The following is a 26,160-nucleotide window of genomic DNA, read 5'->3' on the forward strand; positions in this document are numbered from 1 at the left end:
GAACCGGGGGGCCCGAGTGGCAAGAGAACAAGTCCTCGGGACTGCATGTAGCCCACAGGCTGTGCATTGGAGCACTTCAACTTGGGGCATCTTTGCTGGTCCTAGCGCTCCATCATCCCCTTCTGGATTTGGGCCTGAAAAATCCAAGGAAAAGTCTGGGTGCATGGAAGGTAAGTTGTAAGCAAGCACAATCTACTGCTTACTGCACAATCTAATGCTTATTAAGGCATTAGCCATGGGTTCCAGTTTACTGGCTTCTTGCAGTTTGAAGCAACATGAGATAGCCTTAACTGCGGTCTTAAACCGGCAGGGGTTTTTAATCACACACAGGCGCGTACACGCACATGTGTCACTCACCTGATCATTTGGCGCCTGATCCTTTGGAACCAGAAACTTGAGGTTTAACAAAGGGGGCTTTTGAACATGAAATCTCTTGCAAGCCTCGTGAATTATGTATCGAACGCTGAGTAGTCTCAGCAAGGCTTGTTGACCTTGCCCCCCTCGTCCCCTGCTGTCCCCTGCACTGCCAGTGACTCCGAGCCTTGAGTACATCTGCTATTAGCTATGGGAATGTCATTAGCAGATGACAATCTTCCTAAGCCAATTTTGCTTCCTTTTTGTTTTGCGCTCCACCCCCCATCAGTGTCAAGGACAAAGCCATTTCCAGCTGGGACAGAATAAACAGCCTTCTCTCCAGGCTTAAGAAGGAGCACCGGGTCCTGTCATTATCTTGATTAAACCAGCAGTGGTTTATTATCAGCACAAGAGGTGGATGCTTGTGTGTAGTTTGCCCAAATACAAAAAGGTACTCAAGATACTCAAGTTCTTTATCTTTAGTGCTTTATCACCATTTATGCAGATATACTCTGCATAGTCAATGTACTTTTCTTTCAGATGTAGGATATGCATGTCACTGGAGCTCCATGGGACAGCTCTAAGTGTGTAAATGTGAAACTGTCTCATTTTGTGTAGGAAGACTAGAGTGAGGATGGTGCTCTTTTTGTGTGGATAAGAAGCTCAAAGCCCTTCCCTGTTTTGCACGTCTACTCAATGTAGCGCTTCTCCCCAAGTAAACTTCTCACCGTTGATGTCTCTTCTAGTATTGGCACTCAGTTGAAGAAAACGGTGCTTGCAAATGAATGGGTTTGGGAGGAGACAGTTTGTCTACCCTCTTCCTTCATTGTTAAAATTGGGTACTCCTGCATCTTAGGCATCCCAAGTGATGGAGTCACTGCTGTGTTCTAATGCGCTGTGCAGAACCAAGGGTGGAATGCCACTTTGGGAAAGATAGCAGGGACCACATTTTGGGGTGGGGAGCGGAAGGCAAAGTAGTCAGGGCCAAACTGCAAAAGTAATGTGCATAATTTAGCTTAAATCTGTGCTAGTTATTAAGCCTTAGGAGAGGCATTTTTACCTTTAAAGGGGAGGGGGCTGCCCAAAACCTGGGTAATTGCCAATTAACTAGAGAGCTGAGAAAGGGAGAAAGGAAAACTGCATCTCACCCCTTATACTGAGGTTCACTACCCTTTTGAAATGCACAAAATGACTGCACAAAGTTACAGAGACATACACACATTCCTTTTCCTGTGAGTTTATTTATAAAATGAAGGTTGCCTCCTAGAACATATTCTGCAAGTGCTATAATTAGAGTAGAAAAATCTGTAGAAATGGGGTTTGTTTCCAAGATGTTCACTTTATTTTCTGCTTTTGGTGTATTTCTTTCCCCAGGCTCGGTGTGTCAGACCCTCGCCAATTATTTTATCCTAATAAGTTTCCTCTGTAATGTTAATGCCACTGTCACCATTTTATCCTGCCACAGCAGACCCAGGAGCAATCCTCTGAAGCTGAAGCCAGTAGGAAACCCTTTCTTCCCAACGCCAGGGAGGAATGAGCCTTGCGTTTTGAAGCCCAGGTTATATGACCGAATGTGTCCGGGTCAGTGCTGGCTCCACATAAGAAGAAACTAGCTTAGCTCACACCGCATGTGGTGGCTGCACACTTTAATGGGCTAATGTCTAGGCAGCTGTTTCAACCTGGGTAGGGGCATTCGTGTGACTCCCCTCCTTTCTTGTATATAAAAGAAGGCCAGCAGTCCAAACATGAAACAAGATCTCTACAAGTCAAGGGGCTGGTAAACCTGAATGCGTTTATCCTGCTGTTCTTTTCCTAGCTGGAAGCCACTCTTGCATTAAATAGTATATGTCTAAAAGCAATTTATTTTAAACAGAGTTCTGCTGTATCATGCCAGGAGGGAAGGCGGCAAGGGAGAAGACAGACAAGGGGTGGGATATTTTTAGTATTTAAGGATGCTATTCCGCATTCATCCCCTTTGAAAATAGTGTTACTCAGAGCAGCCTGTAAAATTTAAAAGCATAGAATCACACACAGCTTACTTTTACAAGTTAAAGGCAGCCACAAATGTAAAACCACTGGGAGCCAAAGCTGTCCATAAATGAAAATAAGCAGCCGTGGAGCCAAATGCCTATTTAAAAGAAAATGCCACCATTTGCAGGATGAGCACAGCTAAAGAAGAGGACAACCTGGACTGTCATCCTATAGCCACTTACCTGGAAGGAGGCTCTGTTGAACTCAAGGGGGCTTACTTCTGAGATGCAATGGGTGTACAAGCAAAACTGGAGTTCATTGCAGTTCTCCAACTTCTATTTCAAAGTTTGCTACCTTTTATCCATATCAGAAGGGACTGCAGGTGGCGCAGTGGTTTAAACCGCTGTGCTGCTGGGCTGGTAGATCGAAAGGTTGCTGGTTCAAATCTGCACAACGGGCTGAGTTCCTGTTGCTCAGTCCCAGCTCCTGCCAACCAAATGCAAGTAGATAAAAAGGTACCACTTTGGTGGGCAGGTGACAGCGTTCCATGCACTTCGGTGTTTAGTCATGCCGGCCACATGACCACGGAGACTGTCTGCGGACAAACGCTGGCTCCCTCGGCTAGGAAACGGAGATGAGCACCGCCCCCTAGAGTCAGGCATGACTGGACTTAATATCAAGGGGAAACCTTTATCTTTTTACCTTTATCCATATCAGAAAACTCCCTCCAAGGGTGAGGATTGGCTTGGGCAGGCAGAACCACCTGTTTCAGGGAAATGGTCATATAGCCGGGATGCAGCCCAGTGCGTCACTTGCCCCCACTATGGTTTCTTGTGCTGCATCATAACTTGGAGAAGGCAGGTCTCAAATGTATTCTGTTTAGAGGACCTGCTTAGCAGTATTCCTTCCGTGGCCTTATACTTTCAACCTTGACATGTCAGTAAATATGGAAAATAAGAATAACTTAGATGAAGGCAACCGTAATATAAAAATACAACTCATAGCCACCTCTTTAGTAATGGGTGTCCCTGGCATCTTTCTGGCCTGGCACTTGAAATTACGGATGTGTGTCACAACAGATCTAAATGATAACTTGGTACTAGTTTTAAAAGCTTCCAAATAAGATGATGACTAATAATCATGTTGAACAATACATTAAATCCCACTGTTCTACCAAAAGTACCCAGAATGGTGTACAGCAGCAGTAACATAATACTTCCATATAAGATAATCAGTACAAATGCAGCTATAATAAATAATATCTAACATGAAAGGGTGATGGAGATGAAGTCCACACAGCATTCACCAGTGGGAGACAAGAATTACAGGAGCCACCAGGCAAGTAATCTGAGTCAGTGGAACGGAGCTCCAGGTTTGATAAGGCAGCATTCCTGTTCTTTTTATGTTTCACTGATTTCAACCAGTACTTAAGTGGCTACCTAAAAACTGCCTTGATTTATGGATTTAAAATGCTGGACAGCCCCTGGAACACACTCCTTTGTCATGGCTATTGTAAGTGGGCCTCCGATTTTTCATGTACAGAGTAGGATTTAATTATCATAGAGTAAGAAACCTTGGTCTTGTCACGAACTGTTCTTGAGCCCATGGCCCAGGGCACAACTCTTTGAGAAACAGGAATACTAACAACAGGTTTCGGCTGGGTATGTCGCACTAGTCTTGTGTGCTGTGGCTGCTGTCTCTCCAGCGATGGCTGTGGATAAATACATGAATGTTCATGTGTCATGCAGAAACGTAATGGTGGATAGTGTGCCTGAAATACTGGAGTAGGGGTGACTGACAGCAGAGATTACATTACTATATTCACTGGCATACATATCTGTTCCAAAGGATGGTCTTCTGTAACATCGGATGCATCACCGCTCTGGATAACAGTATGGGAGATGCAGCCATTGCATCTTATCTAAGCAAATGCAAAAGTACAAAGCATTATCTTTCAACCGAGACCTGGAGGCTCTTAGGACCTTCAACAGGCCATCATGGATATTTTTAATATTTTATTATTTATTTTATTTATCTCAAGCTTTCATCGACCATTGCAATAGCCACACGGCTCTCTGGCTGGTTTACAACAATTAAAATAGCCAATGGGTTACTGTGAGGCTGTTATAATTCCATAGTAGTTCAACAGAAAATTGTCTCAAAGGTCAGGAAGAGATATGAAACTGGGAGGTGTGTGCGGAGATATCAAATAGGAAAAGCCATTCTGTTGATACGCAAGTGCACATTTTGAGCTTTCCAGCACCTCTTCCTGTTTAGTGATGGGACTGGTGGACAAGGGATGTGGAGCAGCCTTCATTTTCACGACATGTCTGCTACCACTGCTGTTCTGCACTCAAAGTCAGAGCGTTTCAGGGTTCATGCACTTTCTCATGCAGTGTGGTGGCCAGCAGAGTGCACTGTCCGGAACTATGGACCAGTCTTTGAAGAACAACCACGGAGTACTGTCTTTCCGGAGGGATCACCAGAGGAGCAAATACTGCTGACCTGCCAAGCGCGAGCCAATCCTCCTGCAACCTACAGGTGAGGTTACTGCTTCCAACAGAGGGAAGTATTTGACTGGGACCCATTCAGGTATGTGACACCTGTTGTTTATTCATTTAACTGACATACTTCCTATCTTGATGTGCCAAAATACAGGGCCATTCTGGTACCACATGCCTAACTTTTTCCAGGTGACATGAATGGCATTTTATATGTGTTTAATACACAAGTGGTGCACATTTCTGACATGTCTACTTAGACGTAACCTCCACAAAGTGCAATAGGACTTACTCCCAGGTAAGTAATCATAGAATTGCAGAGTAGGTATGCTGGATCAGACCCTCTATTTTAAATTATCCAGAGCCTAAGAATCTGGTCATGAGCTTGATTCTTATCAAGATTATAAACTGATTAACAATTCAGATAGCTATATCCAAAGAATCCAAATTCTTTCCCCAGAAAATACAAATTCCATATTGGAAAACTTTCATTCAAAATATGGATAAATTTGCTTAATTTAGTCCCACTGATTTCAGTGGCTGTATTCTAAGGATGACTAAATCTGAATACAGCCTAACATTTGTATCCTTCCTATAATTATTGAATTATGATACACAATAATAAGCCAAGTGTGCAAATCGATTTGATTTGACTGCCCATTTTTAAAAAGTGTTCTCCTGAAGATGGATTTATGAAGCCATAAATTAGGTGTGCCTTGGGAATAACTTGCATGAAATGCGCATACATATTTTGCATGATCCTGAACATTGGAGTTCAGGCATATCTGCAGAATTGGGACCAGAAGCAATGGCCAGAATGTATAACATGGTTAAATACCGCAGTAGCTGTCTTTATGTATAGCCACTGGTATCATACAGTACGAGTGAAAAGGAAGGAAGCAGTGACTGATTTCCCAGAGAGTGAAGGTGAGGAGCAATGCAGATTTCCTAGACACATAAACAGGAGTAAACTGAGAAAGCAGGAAGTTCTGCTGAGCAGAGTTTCAAATATGCTAGTTGTAGCATATATACCAGCAACAAATAATCCTGATGTTGAGGCCAGTCCTGATCAGTGATATGCATTCTGTTGTGATAGAATGCAGCTGAAAGCGTTTTCTCTCTTACAATATGCCTTACAGTCTCTTATGATGATCCTTCAGATTAGGATCGTCTGTAGCATTAGGTACCATGCAGCCATTACTTGCCCTGTTACTGGGCTGGCTTTGTAGCTACTAAGACAGTATTCACCATTCAGCCTCTGTCCTACAATAGGCCCTATTGAGAGTTTGTGTGCATCATAAATGCCATTGTGTGTTAGCGTTCAGGGCAATGTTAATGCACAGCTGTGGTTATTCTGTTCCACTCGCCACACCACTCCAACCTCATTGTCTTGGCAGGTGGAAGATGAACGGCACCGAGATCAAAATAGAGCCAGAATCCCGCTACAGGCTGAACGGGGGCAACCTGGTGATAAGCAACCCAGTGAAAGCCAAGGATGCTGGATTATACCAGTGTGTGGCATCCAACTCAGTGGGTACAGTAGTCAGCAGAGAAGCTGCTGTTTACTTTGGCTGTAAGTCCTCTGTTTCATCTTGAGTGACTTTGTGAAGTCGGTTTGGTGCAGGACAACTCAGGCGTGGGGTCAAGCAGACGCACAACTGGTGGCTCCCTGGCTGGTACTGAGCACACGAGCGCCACTGATGCACAGACACGTGGATACCGTGCCCTTGGACATGGTACAAATTCCCCCAAGGGCAGGCTGCACCAAAGGGGCTGGTAATTGGTGGAGGGTGGAGATTTGTGGCAGCCAAGGGACCATGGGAGAGGAGCCTTGATGGTCCTTCACAAGGGGGACATCAGTTTATATGAGGAGGATGGTGGTCAGACAAAGAGAAAAGCAAGTGAACCCCTACCCCTGCCCAGCAGGAATGACCGGGCAAGGATTCAGGTGCCTGGACAGTGGCGGCCCTCAAGGGGAGATGGAGTTTTCAGCTCAGCTTTCAAAATAAGGCTGACCAATATGAACAGGGAGCCCCTTTTGGTGGTGGCACCCACTCCCTAGAATTTGTGGCCTGTAATGGCTTTCCCAAGTGTCTTCCTAGGGCTCCTGGGAAGAGGGCAAGAACCAGTGCGAAACCCCATATGGCTTTTGCGGCCAGCTAATTTGTTTTATCTCCTATTTAATGCTTTGCTGCTGCTTCAGTATTTTATTGTTTAGTGGAATCCTTGTGTGCTTTAACCCTGCTTTTATTTATTGTTGTTTTCTGACTCATCAGCCATCTTGAGGGGCCACTTAGGACCAGACTGGCAGGATAAACATTTGAAAAAATAAATAGATAAAAATGTGATTATACAGGGATAGTATTGACTTATGTAGTTCATTTACAGCAGACTCTCTGAGGAGTGCTCCTGATGCCATCTGCTGTAACTCTCTCCAATTTAATTTCCTTTTCAGACGATAGGAGCATGATTACCTGTAACTAGCATCATTTCTTCCCTAGCTGAGAGAGATCTAATTTGCAGGATGTGTTGGCTTTCATAGCTCATGTATGATTGCTGCCTTTTCTTTTTTTTTTTTTTTTTAGTTTTGCAGGAATTCTCCACAGAAGAGAGAGACCCAGTGAGGGTGACCGAGGGCTGGGGCGTGATGTTTACCTGCAGCCCACCTGCACATTACCCAGGTGAGGCAATGGCAATGCTTCCAGAATGAGGCTTTCCATGTAGGGTGCAGGACACTCATATTTGGGAAGTACTGTCTCCAATAATGGCTAAGGATTGATGTGAGTGATTTTCTTCAATAATTTGGATGAAACGGTTCTTTTCTGGTTAAAATTACTAATTTTTCATTCATTGTTCTTGGCAAAACACTGGAATCCTGTTATCCTTACAAAACACTGGAAACAAGTTAATGTTCCCTCTACATAAGAATGGTTTCTCTGGAGAAGGAAATAATGCTTTTCAGGGCCCAATCCTATGCATGATAGACAGAAAAAAAGTCTTACAATTCCCAGCAAGCTTTGGGCAGCCTGGGCAGCTTTTTCTGTCCAGGCTTGCCAAGGCTTGAGTCTCTAATAACTTACTGTTGGATAATAAATATGCTGGATTCTGCAGTGTTATTGTGATATTTTACTAAAAGATCTCTCTGTCATTGAAATCAAATTGGAAGGAAGGAAGGAAGGAAGGAAGGAAGGAAGGAAGGAAGGAAGGACGGAAGGAAGGACGGAAGGAAGGAAGGAAGGAAGGAAGGAAGGAAGGAAGGAAGGACGGAAGGAAGGAAGGAAGGAAGGAAGGAAGGAAGGAAGGAAGGAAGGAAGGACAGCAGGCAGGCAGGCAGGCAGGCATTTTATTTCCCTTTTGCCTAAAAATTACTTATCTGTACAGGTATAATGATAACCTTAGAAATGGCTACAGTTATAATGATAACCTTAGAAATGGCTATAATATTTTTTTAAAGTTTCCATGTTTTCTAGTACATGCAGGCAGCTGAGATTGGAAGGGTTCTGGCAAGCATTATTTGCTTTGATCATCTGTGTCTGTGATCATTAAGTCTGTGGTCAGGAATCCTGGAAGTCTCAGATGAAGTTCAGAAATGAGCTCTTTTAATTGCTGCTGCATGTCAGAAGCTGATAGTTCAGTATATGTAGAAATTATTAGTTATAGTTAGGCAAATATGTGTCTGAATATTTCATTGTTGGTCAGTTCAGTTTCTCTCTTGTTTCCACCCTGCTGGGTTTGATTACCAGGGGACTGCATTGTCTGTAAGGGGCAAGTGGTGGATGAAAAGAGGGTCTCTTTGGGGGAAGAAAGAAATGGATTTCTCGTACTGCAAACATTGAGAATATGATGCTGGGAGCCATGGGGGCTGTTAAACTTCTCATATCCTGTGACATGAGAAGCTGGAAATTACATGCCAAGTATCAGAGGAAAAAACCAGTAGAAGGCCCAAGGTTCTCATCTAGTATTTTGAGGGCATTGAGTTCAATGCTGTAAAAATGAATGCTGTGGGAGAAATGTGCATCCCCTTTAGAATAACAACAACTATGCTCATTTTGCCCCTTTGTTTGTGAGGCGGTACTGTATAGCAGGCTATTGATGCAGAATGAATGAATAGCTACTGAACTTGCGTAGTTGTGTCTCGGTCTGGGAAACGGCCCCATGAGGTCAAACTTCTCATGCCACCATGACACAGAAAAGCCAGTGTTTCACCCTCTTTCCCCATTTGCACACAGGACTTGCGTACCGCTGGTTTGTGAATGACTTTCCCAACTTCATCCAAGCAGATGGAAGGCGATTCATCTCCCAGACTACTGGAAACCTTTATATTGCTAAGACAGAGGCCTCTGATCTCGGCAACTACTCCTGCTTTGCTACCGGCCACATTGAGTCCTTTAAAAAAAGTGTTTTTAGCACATTTTCTCAGCTAAATCTTGTCCGAGAAGGTCAGTGCATTAGGGGTCAGTGCATTAGTGCAATCTTTAGCAGCTGGTGGAAAAAATGGAAGTTCCCAGCAAAAGCATACTGTTGTGAGCTACTCAGAATTCAGCTGCTCTGCCAAATGTCAGAATCCCAGTTCAGTCCTGGGCATCTCCTGATAAGGTCTGAAAAGACCCAGGTCTGAAACCCCAGGAAGTTACTGCCCATCAGTATAGCCCTGGGGGAAGCATCCTTCCTGGGCCAAGGCAGGGACACTTCTTGCAAGTTGACAAAATATCTTGAACATCACTGGAGCATGGTTGCCGTGGGAGGCATGGTGAAGGACAAGCAACGTGTCCAAAAAATGGCCCAAAATAGGATCTGAACTCAACTCCTTTACAGTCTTCTGCAGCCACAGAAACCGAGTTCACAGCAACCCCAACTGCCACTAAGAAAATGTCCCAATAGTGGGAGGGACAGGACATGTTGGCAAGTGCCAAGAAAGATGTGGGACACTTTGTGGGTGCATCACAGGTACCACATTCCCTGCCCTGGCATAGGCAGTGTGGAGCTGAACTGAGGACAAGACAGCATCCGGCGTCCCTAACTCGCAGCAGGGCTGGCCCTGCCATTGGGCAGAGGGAGGCTGCCGCCTCAGGCAGCAGAGGCTCCGTAGAGGTGAGGAGCTCGGGAAGAGCTAGTTGCATGTGCCGTGACACATCACCACACTTTGTAAGCAAGCGCATGGCCTTCAGGCATGGGCAAGGCTGCTGCCCCATCACAAATGCTGAAGTCAGCTGCCCTTCTGAACAGCTTTCTGTGCATGGAGTGGGAGGAAGGCCTTGGGCGGCAAATGCCTAATTCCTAGCAAAGGTGAATCGGAGTCTCTCAGTTCCTGCGTCTTCACTGGTGGTTTAAACTTTGCCAGAGCAGTGTAGGGTATGACCCTACAACAGTGGCAGCCAAGTTACTTCAGTCACATAAAAACTGGCCATGCAGTAACCGTTTCAAGTCAACAAAGCCTTTCCATACACTTTCTAGGGTTTCTAAAGTAGACAGTTTAGAACATAATTGTGATGACCTGTATTTTGCCATGCCCTGCATGGTAGCTTTGACCCTTTTAAGCTTTGATCTCTTGCATTCTCCTTTGCTCCTTTCCACAGATTCCAGACCTTATGCTCCAAGCATTAAAGCCAAGTTTCCTTCTGACACTTATGCTTTGGCTGGACAGCTGGTGGCTCTGGAGTGTTTCGCCTTTGGGAAGTGAGTAGCTGGATCAGGTTGCATTTAGCCTATTGCTTGTGACAACAGAGAAGTTGAAAGCCAGGGCAATCATGCCTTGTTAAAGTAGGCTCTGCTTCCAAGAATCCAGAGTACAAAAAGGGAAGGGAGAAATGAACTACCATTTTCAGTGATGGAGAATCTTTGTCCTGCAAAGAATTTGGAAATCCTAGCCCACAGTGGTTCAGTGTGAGTTGTGGGTTGCATTGAACTGTGAGTGGTTGCTGAAATGTGGCTCATCATGTCATCTGAACCCATCTGGCACTAACAAGCCAGGTTAATCACAGGAAAACCACGAAGAGAATGCACAGTTGGTGAACTGTGGACGTTCAACATGTCTCTGGTCTAGTCTGGTCTGGTCTGGTCTTTTAAGTTTAATGAGTTGTGTTCAGAGAACCCCTTTCAACAACAAAACATGGTCAGATGGTAGCCTACACTGAACTCAGCCTCACCTTTGGTTAGTGTGGATTGTTATGTTATCTGAATGCAATCTGTGCCTGGATGGAACATGTTGTGTTTGATAAAGTCACATTATCCTTCCATTGCTGAGTGGCTGATTGAAGCTGATGAACTGTGCCTGTTTTGTAGGCTGGGATTTCAACTAAAGACTCCTTTGTTTTTCTGTTTACCTTGGATTGGTCACTGTAATAAATGAGAATGTTTCTGAGTATGTGTGGACTTTACACAAAATTACAAATAAGTGCACATGGCCCTCAGAACTCTGGATTAGGAGAAAGATTAACAGGCTGTTATTTGATTGCCAGCAGATCTCTTGCTTTTGTAAATTGAACTCTAGGTTTGGAGAGAGACAGAAATGATAGCTAATGGATGAGACAGAGAGGAAAAGTGGATGAGATTGCTCAGAATGAGAGGAGTCAGGTAGGAGGCATTGCCGCTCTTGCATTGGCCCTGAAATTTGCAGTGCCTTTTCACGCATGTCTCTTTTTAACCTAGTCCTGTCCCTCGAATAAAATGGAGGAAATTGGATGGTAGCCAGTCCTCTAAGTGGATCACAACTGAACCCCTTCTGCAGTTTCAAGAGATTGGCTTTGAGGATGAGGGCACTTATGAGTGTGAAGCAGAAAATATCCAAGGGAAAGATTCCTATCGGGGCCGCATCATTATCCAAGGTAAAGCACCCTACAACTTTCCATTTTCTTTCTTCTGCTTATGTCCTTGGAAGGCTCAGCCCAGATTAGATGGTTCTCTCAGTTCTTTCCCGTCCCTGCAGTTGTCAGAGCTGTGCATGCTTAGGTCCAACAGGTGGTGCTCTGAGGCCATTCACTTGGCCACTGAATAATGTAGGGAGAGCCTTCCTCCATATGTGGAACCTTTTGGACTCTTTCTTTTCAAATAATGTATAGGATAGATGAAAGCCAAGGAATTCCTAACAAGCAAATATGAAACAAACAGCAGGATTTAGGGATGACACTAATCTGAACAACCTCCAAACTTATGAAAGTCAAAAGCTGGTGATACTACAGTAGCCACTAGAATTGACATAGCATAATTCTAACATAATTGACGTAACTTAATTGACAATCCATAACATAGATTGGCAACAGTATTTCATGGTTTTAAGTCTTGTTCTATGAATCTGCCCAAATAACTTTAGTTATTGAACACCATAGAAATATAATAAATAAGTAAACATTTACAAATTTTAATAATAGATTTATCCAGATGTTAGCAAGGAAATTGATTGTGGTAGGGTTCCATATTATGATGAATCCATAGAAATATAATAAATAAGTAAACATTTACAAATTTTAATAATAGATTTATCCAGATGTTAGCAAGGAAATTGATTGTGGTAGGGTTCCATATTATGATGAATCCTGGCAAGGGAGCATCGTAGATCTTGTTCCTCGTTCTGTGTGAAATCCTTCTTTTGTGCATTTGTAGCTCGGCCTGAATGGCTGAAGGTCATCACAGACAGAGAGGCTGACATCGGGTCAGATGTCCACTGGAGCTGTGCAGCATCTGGCAAGCCAAGACCTACAATAAGATGGCTGAGGAATGGGGAACCCTTAGCTTCCCAGGTATCTCATCAACAGATGACAGATATAACTGTGTTTGTCCAGTCCTTTGCCTTGACCTCCTAATGACTATAGTAATCCAGTCTATCCATGTTTGTAGATTTCAATTTTCTTTTTTCCTTCATTATTCCTTCCATCATGTACACACAAACAGATGCAAAATTTATCCATCAACAAAGTAATTATTTCCATTCAGGCATAACCAGGGTGCTATGATCCATGTATGAAATATATAAAGCAGGCACATCAGATTAGAAGGAAGAACTGGTTATTGAGTCTTAATGATGGCAGCAAATCCCAGGGTATAAATATTACGATTATTTCTCAGCCCTTTAAACCCAAGTCAGTGGCTACCTCGAAACAAGTTCAGACAGCAATTTCCTCTGGAAAGAATTTGTCTCGGGAAACTAAACATGGCATTCACAATTAGCTATTGCATGATTTTACTCATTTATTTTTAGTGATCATTAGTCTTAACGGGAGGCCAACTAGTGCCAATTAAGTTTGCTGAGTGATACTGTTGGATACCACCCAGTTGCTCTTCAGAGGAGGCAGATAGTTTTAGAGGGTTTTAGTTTCAGGGCCTGTGCAGTATTGTTTTCTTGCGCTGTCTCTGTATGCATAGAAACACATGAGAGTGTGCACATAATATGCCAAGCATAGCCAGCATATACTTAACAGCGCAGTTATGCGATCCTTGAAAGCGGTAATACGAGGATTGCTACTAAAGCTCATTTCTGAATATCTCATTTTTTAATGTTATGCTCTGTGTTCTCATCTAACTACCTAATCCACTTGTCTACAGAATCGCATTGAAGTGAACGGTGGGGATTTGAGAATTGTTAAGTTAACGATGGAAGACTCTGGGATGTACCAGTGCGTAGGAGAGAACAAACATGGCAGCATTTATGCAAATGCTGAATTGTATGTGCAAGGTAAGTTCTGGATTTCTAGGGATTATCTCAGCAGAGCCAGTGTGATTTAGATAGGGAATTATTTCTCCAAACCTAAAATAAATGGTTTAGCCTTGGGCTTTGAAGTCATAAGCCTCATTTTTTTTTAAATTAGAAATGTCCAAATTTAGGTTTTGGTTAAGGAACAATACAATCCTAATGACCTTTCTCCATTATCCCACTGTGCTTCTCAAAGATCATTGCAGCCAACACTGAAAAGATGCTCTCTCTGCAATGATACCAGCAGACTTTATAAGACGTGGAGTACCACTGTAAGAGGCAAAAGGGGTAGATCTGCAGGGCAGGTGCTGCCACGAAACAAGCTAAAGTAGGCGCCTTGGGCAGCAGTAGCCCCGGTACCACCACAGTCATTTCTCCTGAGCCCTCCAGCCATTCCCAGTGGCAATGAAGCTGCTTGTTGCAGGCTAAATGCTTTGCTTGTATTCTCTGAGCTACTCTGCTTCCTGCAGGAATAGTAGCGGATGCTGCCCCATCGCCTGAGTGGAAGATTCTGCTGCCGTGCCTCTGCATGTGGAGAGAAGGGGTGTGTGTGAAATGTCTTTAGCCAGGGCCGATAGCTCCTCTAATTCACTACAGCATTTTTTCCTGCATTGTCTTTCAGCAACACATTTTTTTTTGAACTTAGAAAAGGCAATAATTTTGCCCCCATCCCAGTTGGAGAGGAAAGGACAGGGACAAGCTGATTAGGGAGCAAATGTTTAAACAGCTGCCATAAGTCATTCAATTAAATTATATGCCAAATTCAGTAACTTTTCTGAATTTGAAGTTTTCATTTTGAATTCATTTGCAGAACCAGCAAACATTTGCTTCAAATTTCAGAGTGTCACATGCAGCTATTTTGAGGTATTCATAAAGGCCCAGTTTAGGTGTTTTAATTCTTCAGTTTTCACTCGGGCTTCAAATGTTCAACTTTCACCATGCAGATGTTTGAAGTGTGAAACATTATTGAATCTGCATTTAGCTCAGTTAATTGGAGGTCCATGATGCCACCTCATTGTGCAAAGCAATTTTAGGTGACCAAGTAAGAATTAGAAAGACAGACAGACAGACAGACAGACAGACAGACAGACAGACAGACAGGGTGACATTTGTCATTCTTACTTTTGGGCTTACTTTTTTGCCTGAAAACCCTGGAAACTCACCTTTACTATTTCCATGGATCAGCATATGTAAAAACTCCTTAACTGGTTTTTTCCTCCTTAGCCTTTGCTCCTGATTTTCGACTAAACCCTGTGAAACGACTGATTCCAGCAGCTCGAGGTGGAGAAATTATTATCCACTGCCAACCAAAAGCAGCACCAAAGGCCATCATACTCTGGACAAAAGGAACTGAACTTCTGAGCAATACTTCCAGGTATGAGAACCCATCCTTTTTTCTAGCAAGATGTAAGTAGCCTTGAACATGTGTTCCTTCTTGCTAGAATTGCCTTATTGCTGAGTGGACAACTTGTGGTCCTTTAAATGCTTTGGCCTACAAGTGCCATCAGTGCTAGCCAACTTAGCCATGGTGATGGATCATGGGAGCTGTAGGTTGTAGGCCAGAGTAGGCTGTCCACGCCACCTTCTGGATAGTCTTCATTAGGGGTGCCCAACTGTTTCCACTCCAAAATTCACATCCTATATTGACTTGAAGAGACAGGCTTCGCATGCACACATATTCTAACATCTCAGTGTTCTAGGATATGAAACTTTAAACCTCTTCTCCCTGCCTACAGATATCTAGCAATTATGGAGGCAGGCTGGAAACAAAAGGTTTTCCCAGCACTCTGCTACTGGCACTGAAATTATTGTTCATCTGCAGCTCCTAACTGACTTCTTCTATGGTTCTGCTGTTCATTGGTTTAGAAGATGATGATGATGATGATTATAACATTTCTATGCCGCCCCTTGCCGAAGCCTTGGGGCGGCTTACAACACAATAAAATACATTGAAATACAATAGAACATAATAAATTACCACTAAATACAAAAATACAAAAAATACACTGAGATACAAACACAGCATAACAGAGAAACATCATCCATATGTGTTATACTGGAATTGGGAGTTCTGTGTTCATTTCTCATCTATGCCAGCTTATTTGGATAGGAATAGAACTAGAAATACAAGCTGCATTGTCTATAAAAACCAGCAAGGAAAAGCAGAATTTGACTGTGAACAGCTTAGAGAGCTTCAGCTGTGGGGCAATATGGAAATTTGATTTATAAATAAAAGTGCCACGCAAGATGATTTTCCAGATGCTTAGAAGATATGACAAGAGATTACCAACCCTAAAGGGCACTGAATCAAGGACTGCCCCCCATCTGTGAACCTGCACACACATTTCTAACCTGGCCCCCAATGGCAAGTTAAAAACCACTCATGTATAACATCTGTCTTCAGTCTTTGCAAAGATCTAACTACTTTTAACTACATTTAACTACATAATCTCCCTGCTTTTCTCTCTGTTATGACCAGATGTGAGAAAGGGCCCCTTCTGATACCTGTGCTCTTTTTTGCCACACCAATACCAGCTTATTTCAGGGCAGTTTTCAGCAGCAAAAGCTGTGCTGGAAACAGCTTGTAAGCACTTCTGGAGACCTTACAGAATATACGTAGCAACATTTCAAGGTAGTTCACTAACAATTACTAAGCTTGTAATTAAAAAAGCAACAAAAACATCGCATAATAATACTCATACACTAAAATTAAAACATCCTCTAGTGCGTTATATGTGCCTAGTAATAGACCCAGAGAATTATGTATCAAACAGCAGCAAAAGTATATCGGCAGCAGGAGCCCAGAAGGTCTCTAGACCCACTGAGCAGCAGGAGCAGCCATTGTGCTGGAGGTCAGTCAAGGCTGGGCACTCATAGACCATGTAAGAATGAACCAAATGGGAGGCAGGAACTTGACCTTGCAAGACTCCCAGCTAGATTGCCAGGTTGTCGCCCTTTAGTTATCCCCTCCCTAGCTCTTTCGCTGAACCCTCCCCCAGCTAAGCTGGAAGGTGCTGTTCCTTCTGTAGCCCACCTCATGCTGAGGGTGCAGCCCTCTGATGCACTGGCCTTCACTGAACGGCCCAAAGGCCACTGACAGCCCCCGTCCACCTCAGCTGTGCCCCTCTTAGCAGGTACTCTCCAGCTTTGAGTTGTGGTTTGCTGTGGCAGTGGGCCAGCTGCTGTGATCTGGGCTACCCGAGGAAGTTTCAAGGGTGGGAGCGGTGCAGGAGGCCTGCCATTCCTCAGCTGCAAGGTGGCTGGGGACAAGAGAGAGGGGGCCGCACAGGGGGAATCAGCCACTGCACTGTGCTGGGAGTGGACCCAGAGAGTCAAAGAACCACGTGACTGACTGGCTGCGCGGATGAACTGGAGGTGGGCTGCACTGGTGGTGGAAGGCGAATGAATGAGCAGGTAAAAGGGAGAGAGCATCCCGGACCTGTGCGGGAGATTCTGCAGCACTGAGCCGAGCTCTCTTAGGAAGAGGAAAAGGAGCCATCCCAATCCAAGGACAAAATCATCCTCTTGACATTTGTCTACTTGGTGAACAGATGACTAATCGGCTAGGACTTCTTTGTACTATGCAGAGGGGTTGAACAAGGTTCCCAAACATCTCTAGCTGGGTCTGGAGCATTGTAACATTGCTTGGCTAGCCCTTCCCCCAGCCTGCACAGCTGGGAAGCCCCCAGGACCCTCAGCATGGGGTCTATGGCCAAAGTGGTTTCTGCTTGGAAAATAGTAGGGACTGCTGTGCTGCTGAGTCTCAAGCTTTCAGCCAAAGATCAGTATTACATGAGGCACTGTTTGGACCACATTTGAACAGATCTGGCCTACCCGGTAGCTTTGCCAGTGGTCTGTGCTTGCCAGTGCCATTTTTAACTCTCTTCTGGTGGTTCTCTTCCCACTGCAGCACAACTATTACCCCAGATGGTACACTGATTATTCGGAATATCAGCAAGTCAGATGAGGGGAAGTACACTTGCTTTGCCGAGAATTTCATGGGCAAAGCAAACAGCACAGGAACCCTCTCGGTGCGAGGTAAGTGATGCTTCACTTCTGCTGAGACCAAATGTAATGATGGGAGGGTTTGCCCTACATTTTGTAAGCATTTCTAGGCAACAAGAGAAGTTAGTCACTGAAGTAATTAAAAGGGGGGGGGGAAGTGTTTCTCTCCGACTTTTAATAAATGCATAAAAAGGGTGGGCAGAAAGTGGATCAGAATCTACCTGTGTTCATCGGATATTTTTCAATGACAGCAGAAGGGCCCCTCCCCCCGCCCTTCTAAATTAGGGTCTTCTAATCTCTGATCTTCAAATTTTATAAGACTGAGTGCAAATGAGCACACACAAATCATTGTTCCTATTGTGTGGTGGTGCGGGTGACAAAGCAGCATTACTTTGCTTCCTCCGTTGCATCCAGCATTGCTCTTCCGGGTGATCAAGGGGCTGTCAACACTACCCAGGCCCCCTCAAAGAGCTGCTGCAACCATTTTGCTTTGCACTTGGAGGACAAGGTTGCTGGTCTCCAAAGCAACCTGATGTTGCTGTTAGCACTGCTCCAGTTGAGGTGTCTAATGCCACCACTGGTCCAATTTCATGCAATCCGTTGCAGTTACTGCATTCTGAGGATGTAGGCAAAATGCATGCATTAGTATATCCACCCAGATGCTCTCTTAATCCTTGTCTTCTCTGGCTAATAAAAGCGAGTTGAGGGAGCCCTACACAGTGGGTCCAGGGAGTGATAAAGACATCTTTACATGAAAGCAGTCCCTGCTGACCTCAAGGAGTCTGAAAATAAATAATTAGCAGTGACTCAGATTTGTCCTTGAATATGGAGGCCATTCCAGACTCGAGCTTATTCTTCTCCTTCCTAGTGCCCTTCAGAAGTGGTGTGCTATAACTTCCAGCATTCCTGGCCATTAACCGCAGCAGCTAAAGGTGATAGGCATTGCTCAAAAACTTGGGTAGGACATCTGTCGCAGGAAGTCTGGTCTAGGTCATGGGCTGCTGTCAGTAACCGATTCTGCCCTCTGACCCTCCATTTTGCATCTGGCTGCGTATGATGGACCTTGAAGCTGAGCTAAAGGAAAGTAGACCTGAAGTCTGCCCACTCCTGCTGCAAAGCATAATCAGGAACAATTTGCTTAGCTGACAAAGTCATAATCTCTCTGATTAATTCTTTGGAGACAGAAAACCTGTAAGAGAGGTTCTTCGGGTTCTCCTGCTTTTCATTCATACGCACGTGTGTGTGTGTGTGAGCATGCATGCACGTGTGTGTAATGTATATTATTTATGTGCATATCAACACATAGATACCCACAGAGAGATATATGTGCACACAGAAATCTATATATGGATTGCAATTTATCTAGAAATTGTAACAAAGGTGCTTTGAGTTGTCCAGGTGTTCATTGGTATGTGCACATACATGCATATTATTTTATACATGCAAATCTATGTCTAGGTTATATTTTATCTTTCTCTTTCTCTACGAGGGCAAAGACATGTTTAATTTTAAACATAATGCACAAATGCACGACTGCAACCATCTGCAACTAATTGCTCTCTCACTTGCTTTCCTGCAGATGCCACTAAAATCACCCTTGCACCATCCAGTGCTGACATTAATGTGGGTGAGAACATTACACTCCAGTGTCATGCTTCTCATGACCCAACAATGGATCTCACTTTTACCTGGTGCCTGGATGACTTTCTCCTGGACTTTTCCAAGTCTGAAGGCCACTACAAACGAGCTAGTACAGTGAGTACTGCAAATTCCATGCTGTTGAATAATCTCCAGAGAGTCGGTCATGGTGTGTGGGGAGCCAAATCTCTTCTGCCTCTAGGGGTTGTTGCTCTGTGATGAATATCATCATTTGCCTGCTTCTAGGTTGATGTAGATGCCACATTGACTTCTACTGCTGGCCTCGCCTTCTATCTTGTGTTGTAGGAAGGAGGGAGTCAATGAAGCTCAGGCTCACCGAGGTTCTCCAGTTTCTACCTCAATGCTTAGTTCACCTCATTCCTGTTCCCCATCAAAGGGTTTTTTTCCTTTTTCGAACAGGAGAAGTGTGCATTTGGCTGTGCATTTTTAAAAATCACACACCTAAATGGGTATTTCCTCACATTCCCTAAAGTATGACAATGCACAATATTTTTTCAAACATGAGTTTTTAAGTGTGCATTTTTCTAGCAAAAATTTCATTCAAAAGCTTGGCAATATTGCAAGTTCTGGCTGAGAAATACACTCCTGTTTTTGTTTTGGGTCTCAAACTGGGCAAAGTCTGATGCTTAAAGAACTGAAACAATCCATCCCTGTTGTCATGTTGCCAGCTTGTTTCTGACCTTGCTCCTGTTGCCTCTTTTCTCCTATGCATAGAAAGAGAATATTGGAGACCTTTTGATCTTGAATGCTCAGCTGAAACATGCTGGCCGATACACTTGCACAGCCCAGACAGTGGTGGACAGTGCTTCTGAGTCAGCTATTCTAGTTGTAAGAGGTAATTTTGCTTTCATATCCTCGGTCTTGGGAATGACCAGTCCAAACAAGTTGCCTTCTGTACCTGTTCCTGCTGCCTGGAGAAGGACGGCTGACATCCATCTTCTGAAAGCTGCTTGGGGAGCTGAAAGTGTGTCTTGCTCCACCAACTCACCCAATGGTCAGCTTACATAATACGATTGACACCATCTAATTTTAAGGGCTTCCTGTTGTACAGCACACAGGCTACAGCAGTTCATGAACATTTACATATAATTTACATTCACAAACAAAAAGAGGGGTACAGGCTGTGTTCAGACCACACATAACCCATACTCAAAACTTCCGTTCTTTCTTTATGCTGCCCCAGAGCTGAGGTTAAACCCAGTCAGTGAATCTCCTTACAAGCTGAAAGCATTTTCTTTCCTTGTGAGCAGAACCTGTAGTCAGATATTTGGCATAGCTTTGATATTTGCCGTATCTTTAGTAGAACAACCTGGGATCATAAACAGTGTCCTCAGGGAATGGAAGCAACCTGCGGGCTACCACCAGTTAGCTTTCCTTTTTTTGTGTCCTCAGAATATCAGTTGGATGGTTCAAGGCCACTCAAACAGAAGGGGAATCTTTCATATTTCTACAACACTGAACAATAATAACCATTTTCAAGTGTGCGTTCAAGGTCACTCATCTTAGGCACAGTCAAAATACACCCAGATGTGTTTCATGAATGTTCATATTATCTAGACCAGGGTGAGGAACCTGTGGCACTCCATCTCCCATCATGCTTGACCATTGGCCCTGACTGGGGCTGAATGGAGTTGGAGTCCAGCAACATTTCAAGGACCACACATTCTTTACTTCTGACCATGACAACAATAGTCTAGGAAACAGTCACTGTCTGTTACAACAGTGTTCTAAATTGTTCCTGCAACCAGCTGAAAACTCCTGACTGAGGCAGAATATACCCTTTAGAAACATTCTAATTTTAAAAACTCCAAATAAGAGAAAAGGCAGCCATACCAGTTCTAAAAAATTGCCTCAACTGTCTAATAATTTTTTTGAAAATTCCAAACAAATATTTATAAACAAGACTTATTTGCACAAAGGAAAACCATCTAATCAGTGCAAGATCAATGAAGAGCTCTACTGCAAATGCAAACGTACGTGAATGAGGCTGGCCTCCATGCTGACCTTTTCTGCTGAAGTCTCAAAACTTTGGATAACTCTTCCACGGAAAACCCACCGATTCCCTCCCTGTCATCTTTCCAGACAAAGCTTAAGATCTCCTTTTTTGGTTGCACTTGTAGAAGTTTATTCTGTTCACACATATTTCTGGACATTATCCAGCACTGCTTGTCCATGTACGAGTGTTGATATACTGCTAGGATAAATGGCCCCTGGTGGTATGCTAATAGCGTAAGTTGGCACAAGGAGTTTTCTGAGTTAAGTTGTTCCTCCAGCTGATGCTGTTGGCATTCCACTGGAGGTCACTTAACACTTGTGAATTGGCAGTGTTAGATGCTGCCTTTTTTTTTGTTTTTTTTTGTTTTAAGTGTTGTGTGTCACTGGTGTGGCTGTCTAAATATCATGGGGTTCCACTCAGGGCAGGCAAGCGATTTTCGTGTTTCCTTCTCCTTCCTTCTTCAGCCCCTGGGCTTCCTGAAAAATTTCTCCAGAGGGCTGGAGGATTCTCTGGAGAGCATGAGAGATGACCCAGAGGGAAGGTGAAGGTGACCTTGCAGTTCTATGCCTGTAAGCCCTGCTGAACAAATGAGACTTACTTCTGAAAAAACATGCATAGGATTGTGCAGTAAATACCTGGTTACTGTGTAGACAGACTTCCTAGAATACAAATTCCATTTTTCTAGCTAGACTGGTCTGTAATTGTGTAGAAGCTCTAGCATGCTATATGAGTTAGAGTGATATTCACTCTATTCACTGTATGAGTTAGTGTTATTCTGAACACTGTTGGGGCTGTTCTTGACCTACCCATATTACCCTCCATCACAGGGCCTTCCACTGCAAACCAGAACCCATTGCAGGTCCTGACCTTCCAGGCCTTATGGTTGCATTATGCAGCTTACCTTCCCTCTCTTGTCCTGAAGGAGCGCTTAGATCCATATACGCCCAACCGCCCCTTGAGATCTGCGGGAGAGGCCCTTCTCCGGGAACCCTCCGTGAAAGAAATTAGGAGGGTGGGTACTCGGAGGAGGGCTTTCTCTGCGGTGGTGCCCAATCTATGGAATGCGCTCCCCAGAGAGGTCCGCCTGGCGCCGCCGTCATTTGTTTTTCGGCGCCAGGCGAAGACCTTTTTATTTAAGCGTCATTTTAATTGTTAACAATATCTGCTTATTTATCTGGCCAGGGCGACTTCTTTTATATTGTTATTTATTTTATATTATTAATTTTATTGTATTTTATTTTGTGTTGTGAGCCGCCCCAAGACTTCGGCAAGGGGCGGCATAGAAATGTTTTAATTAATAAATAAATAAAATAAATATGTTCTGGAATGGGCCACCCAATCCATAGATCAGGCTCCCCTTTCCTCTTCTGTCACATGGATTACACCGCCCCATTACTGTGCATTCCAGGACCTTGTTCCTCAGTTGTAGAATTCCCTCACCTGACCACAATAATTAGCCAAGAGTTCAGAAGAGTTTAAGAAGTGTCTGAAAACTCTTCGGTTTGAGTAGGGATATTGGTTCTTTATTTGAAGTAAAGTACACTGATGATTTGTGTGCTTATATGGGTTTATGTTAGATTATTATGCTGAACCTTAGTTAATCCATGTATTAGATTTATTTATGGCATTATGTTGTACATTAAGGTTGTTCTTATAATTATTATAGTTACATCATATTTTAAATTGTTGTTTTATTGTACTTTATGTGCAGCACTTTGGAATAAAGTGCCACCTCTCTGCCTCTCTTTCCATCATTTCTTCTTTCTCTTCTGCAGGTCCTCCAGGGCCTCCTGGGGGCTTGGTGGTGAAGAACATCAAGGACACTACCGTGCAGCTGAGCTGGAGCCGAGGCTTTGATAACCACAGCCCTATTGCCAAATATATCATCCAGGCCCGCAGTCTGCTCTCCCCCAAATGGAAGCAAGTGCGCACCAGTAAGTGTCTTGAGAGCAGCAGCCCACAGTGAGATGCTTCAGCGTAAGGCACCGCTTCTCTCCCTTTTGCGATGCTTGCTCTATTTGTTCTATTCTTGTGCTTTTGGGTTATAGATCCTGCAAATATTGAAGGCAACTCAGAGACGGCGCAGGTGGCCAACCTCATACCATGGATGGATTATGAATTTCGGGTCCTGGCCACCAACATCCTTGGAGTAGGAGACCCCAGTGTGCCATCTGCTAAGATCCGCACCAAAGAAGCTCGTGAGAACATTAATTTTCCTAGGGGGAAATGACATCTAGGATCAGTTGCATGGTATTGTCAGACAGTAGTATCTAGGGCTAGTCCTAGGTAAAGTAGACCTATGAATGGTACTTACATCAGACCTAACTCGGTCTCTTCATTTCAGCGGATTCAGTCTATTCGGGACTAACATTGGATACTACACATAATCCTTACAATGAGATAATACTCTACAGAAATTTTAATGTTGTTATAGTGGATGACACAGTCAACCACTGTATAATTTTATGAGCTTATACTTTCTGTGGTCTTCCCATGTTAACGGGGAATAGACAATCTCCATTAAAAACTTTTTAAAGAATTAGTTATCCTGACCCTTTCTGCTGCTTGCTTTATTGGGTCATTTAGATATTCCAAATAATTTTCTGCTAACTATTTAAAACAGATATTTATGAAGAGAACAACCCAACGAATCTGTGTGAATCGCTTATTTAGTTTTCTTCGTGGTTTAACTGCCAGTATCTGCTTTCTGAAATGGTGCACCTTTTCATTGTGCATGGCTTGTGTTTTCGGTGTTAACATGCATTTTGTCTTTCTTACTGGGGAACGCAACAGCCCCTACTGTGGCACCATCTGGACTTAGTGGAGGAGGAGGTGCACCTGGAGAACTCATCATTAACTGGACGGTAAGCTGGCCGCTGGTTACACACAAGGGTGTGGATCTCAATTTCTGGGTAATGGGTAGGTTGTGTTTTTTCCAGGAAAAGGCAACTAAGTGAAATGATCGTTCAAAACATGTAAATGATGTCATTCCTCATTTTAATCAGGGTTGACTCTTCAGTGACATTAAAGATAGCCAAACCATGAAAAGTCTAATTTTTGAGATTTCTGCATTACTTGGTGTTACTGGGGGGGGGGGGGGGTCAGCCACTTTGTGCCTTAAGCCTCTCTCTGCAATATCTATGTGGAGTAGCTTTATGGGAATAAAAGCACATGTGTTCTGAATTTTGGTAAAATATTAGGCCTCTCATATGTTATTCTGCAACCTATAGAATAATATAGAATGTGTGTGTGTTTGTGTGTTCCTGTGTATGAGACAGAGAGAGGTCCATGTAGATTTATAGCAATAATAGAATAACCCGTAATCCTTCTTGATGACCAAATATTAGCAGAATAAAGAAGGATCAGAGGTTATTTCATATGAATATTAATTGTATATTTTGTGACATTCATTGAGTCTCAGTTTTATCTCCTGTTGCCCTCTTGTTGCATGATAAGAATATAAATCTTAACCCAAACCAATATTGTGGATCTTTCTCTTTCCTTTGGTGGTGTTCCTCTTACCCTTTTTCTTCCTCATCCGGACTTCTGCATCAGCCAATGAAGCGGGAGTACCAAAATGGAGATGGCTTTGGCTATCTGCTTGCTTTCCGAAAACAAGGCACCCAGACCTGGAAGACTGCACTTGTGCAGCACGCAGAATCTCTACATTATGTTTATCGCAACGAGAGCATTGCGCCCTACACACCATTTGAAGTGAAGATCAAGGTCTTCAACAGAATGGGGGAAGGCCCAGAGAGCCTAGTGTCCATTGTACACTCTGCGGAAGAAGGTAGGATTGGATTGCAAGGATAAATGATGTTTTATAAAGTGTTGCTTAGGCAATGTAGGATTGTCTTCTCCCAATGAAGAGCCCATAATGAACAGAATCAATTGCATTCTATAGGAGCGTCTCCTTTCTTGTCCTCTGATGTCAGAGCAAGTGTATGGTTTCTTACCTTTGCCTTATCCATCTTTCCAGACAGGATCCCTCTTCCCAGACTGTAGTTATGAAGCTTTTACCATAATGTGATGTTGCCATTTTTCTTTGATAGAACCAAGAGTGGCTCCCTCTAATGTTACAGTCAAAGGAGTGATGGCCACAGAAATTGATGTTTCTTGGGAACCAGTGGAGCACCGTGACTTGAATGGAGTCCTCTTAGGCTATGAGGTAAGGGATGGAAAGTGGATCATCCCCTTGGTATGATCCTCTGCGATCCCTCACGCAGAGCATCCAACATCGGCTGTTTGTAGTCTAATGCTGGCTAATGAAAACATACTTCAGTACCTGGGGAGCTCAGATTTTTTCTGTATTCCGGTCTTCAGATCCGGTACTGGAAACATGGGGACAAAGAAGAAGCCGCTGACAGAGTAAGGACAGCTGGCCTTGTCAGCTCAGCACATGTGACAGATCTCCACCCCAACACAAAGTACTCTGTGACCGTCAGAGCTTACAATGGGGCAGGAACAGGGCCAGCCAGTCCCCCTACCACTTTCACAACAACAAAGCCACGTAAGTGAGCATTGGATCCAATAGCAATTGCTCGTCTCTTTTCTTTGTTCTTGCATTTAATGAGCTTCATATGGGTGCCATTTTATTTGCTTTTTTTCTTTTTGTATGTTGTAATGAGTATTCCTTCTAGGACTATTTTATTTATTTTAACTTGCACACCACTTTGGTTTCTTGTAGGAGAAGGAAGAGCAAAGTATAAATTATATAGCTTTGTGGTTTTTAATGCCTTTTTAATTGGCCCCTGCCACCCCCAGTTAGACATCCAATTCTCTGTTACCATTTCAGAAGATTTTGCTACAGTGATCATTGTTAGCATTTTTATCCCATGGGAGGTGGTGTGAAAAGAAAAAGGAGGAGATCAGTTTGGAAGTCCAGAGTGAGATGGCCAGCTATAAGTGGGCATTTGCCTGCATTTTGGGCTAGGCTTATCCTCCCTGGTTGGGGTTCCTACTTGAATAGCAATTGGTGGCTCTTGTCC

General features: G+C 43.6%; 1 protein-coding gene across 1 annotated transcript in view; it reads left to right on the top strand.

The window, feature by feature from the left end:
- CNTN2 (contactin 2) overlaps positions 1–26,160 on the top strand; it is a 61,857-nt gene that overhangs the window by 29,342 nt on the left and 6,355 nt on the right. Inside the window, exons 3-20 of the mRNA XM_044451379.1 lie at positions 4,722–4,866; positions 6,224–6,399; positions 7,412–7,507; positions 9,056–9,265; positions 10,403–10,502; positions 11,475–11,650; positions 12,426–12,562; positions 13,365–13,494; positions 14,737–14,887; positions 17,423–17,550; positions 19,097–19,272; positions 19,891–20,011; positions 22,948–23,106; positions 23,221–23,370; positions 23,966–24,036; positions 24,728–24,962; positions 25,225–25,340; positions 25,496–25,682. Of these exons, the coding sequence (XP_044307314.1) occupies positions 4,722–4,866; positions 6,224–6,399; positions 7,412–7,507; positions 9,056–9,265; positions 10,403–10,502; positions 11,475–11,650; positions 12,426–12,562; positions 13,365–13,494; positions 14,737–14,887; positions 17,423–17,550; positions 19,097–19,272; positions 19,891–20,011; positions 22,948–23,106; positions 23,221–23,370; positions 23,966–24,036; positions 24,728–24,962; positions 25,225–25,340; positions 25,496–25,682 (2,664 nt within the window). The remainder of the gene's footprint in view (positions 1–4,721; positions 4,867–6,223; positions 6,400–7,411; positions 7,508–9,055; positions 9,266–10,402; positions 10,503–11,474; positions 11,651–12,425; positions 12,563–13,364; positions 13,495–14,736; positions 14,888–17,422; positions 17,551–19,096; positions 19,273–19,890; positions 20,012–22,947; positions 23,107–23,220; positions 23,371–23,965; positions 24,037–24,727; positions 24,963–25,224; positions 25,341–25,495; positions 25,683–26,160) is intronic.

Source organism: Varanus komodoensis, unplaced genomic scaffold (assembly GCF_004798865.1).
Source record: "Varanus komodoensis strain SLA01 unplaced genomic scaffold, ASM479886v1 scaffold1, whole genome shotgun sequence".
NCBI classification, from domain to species: Eukaryota; Metazoa; Chordata; class Lepidosauria; order Squamata; family Varanidae; genus Varanus; species Varanus komodoensis.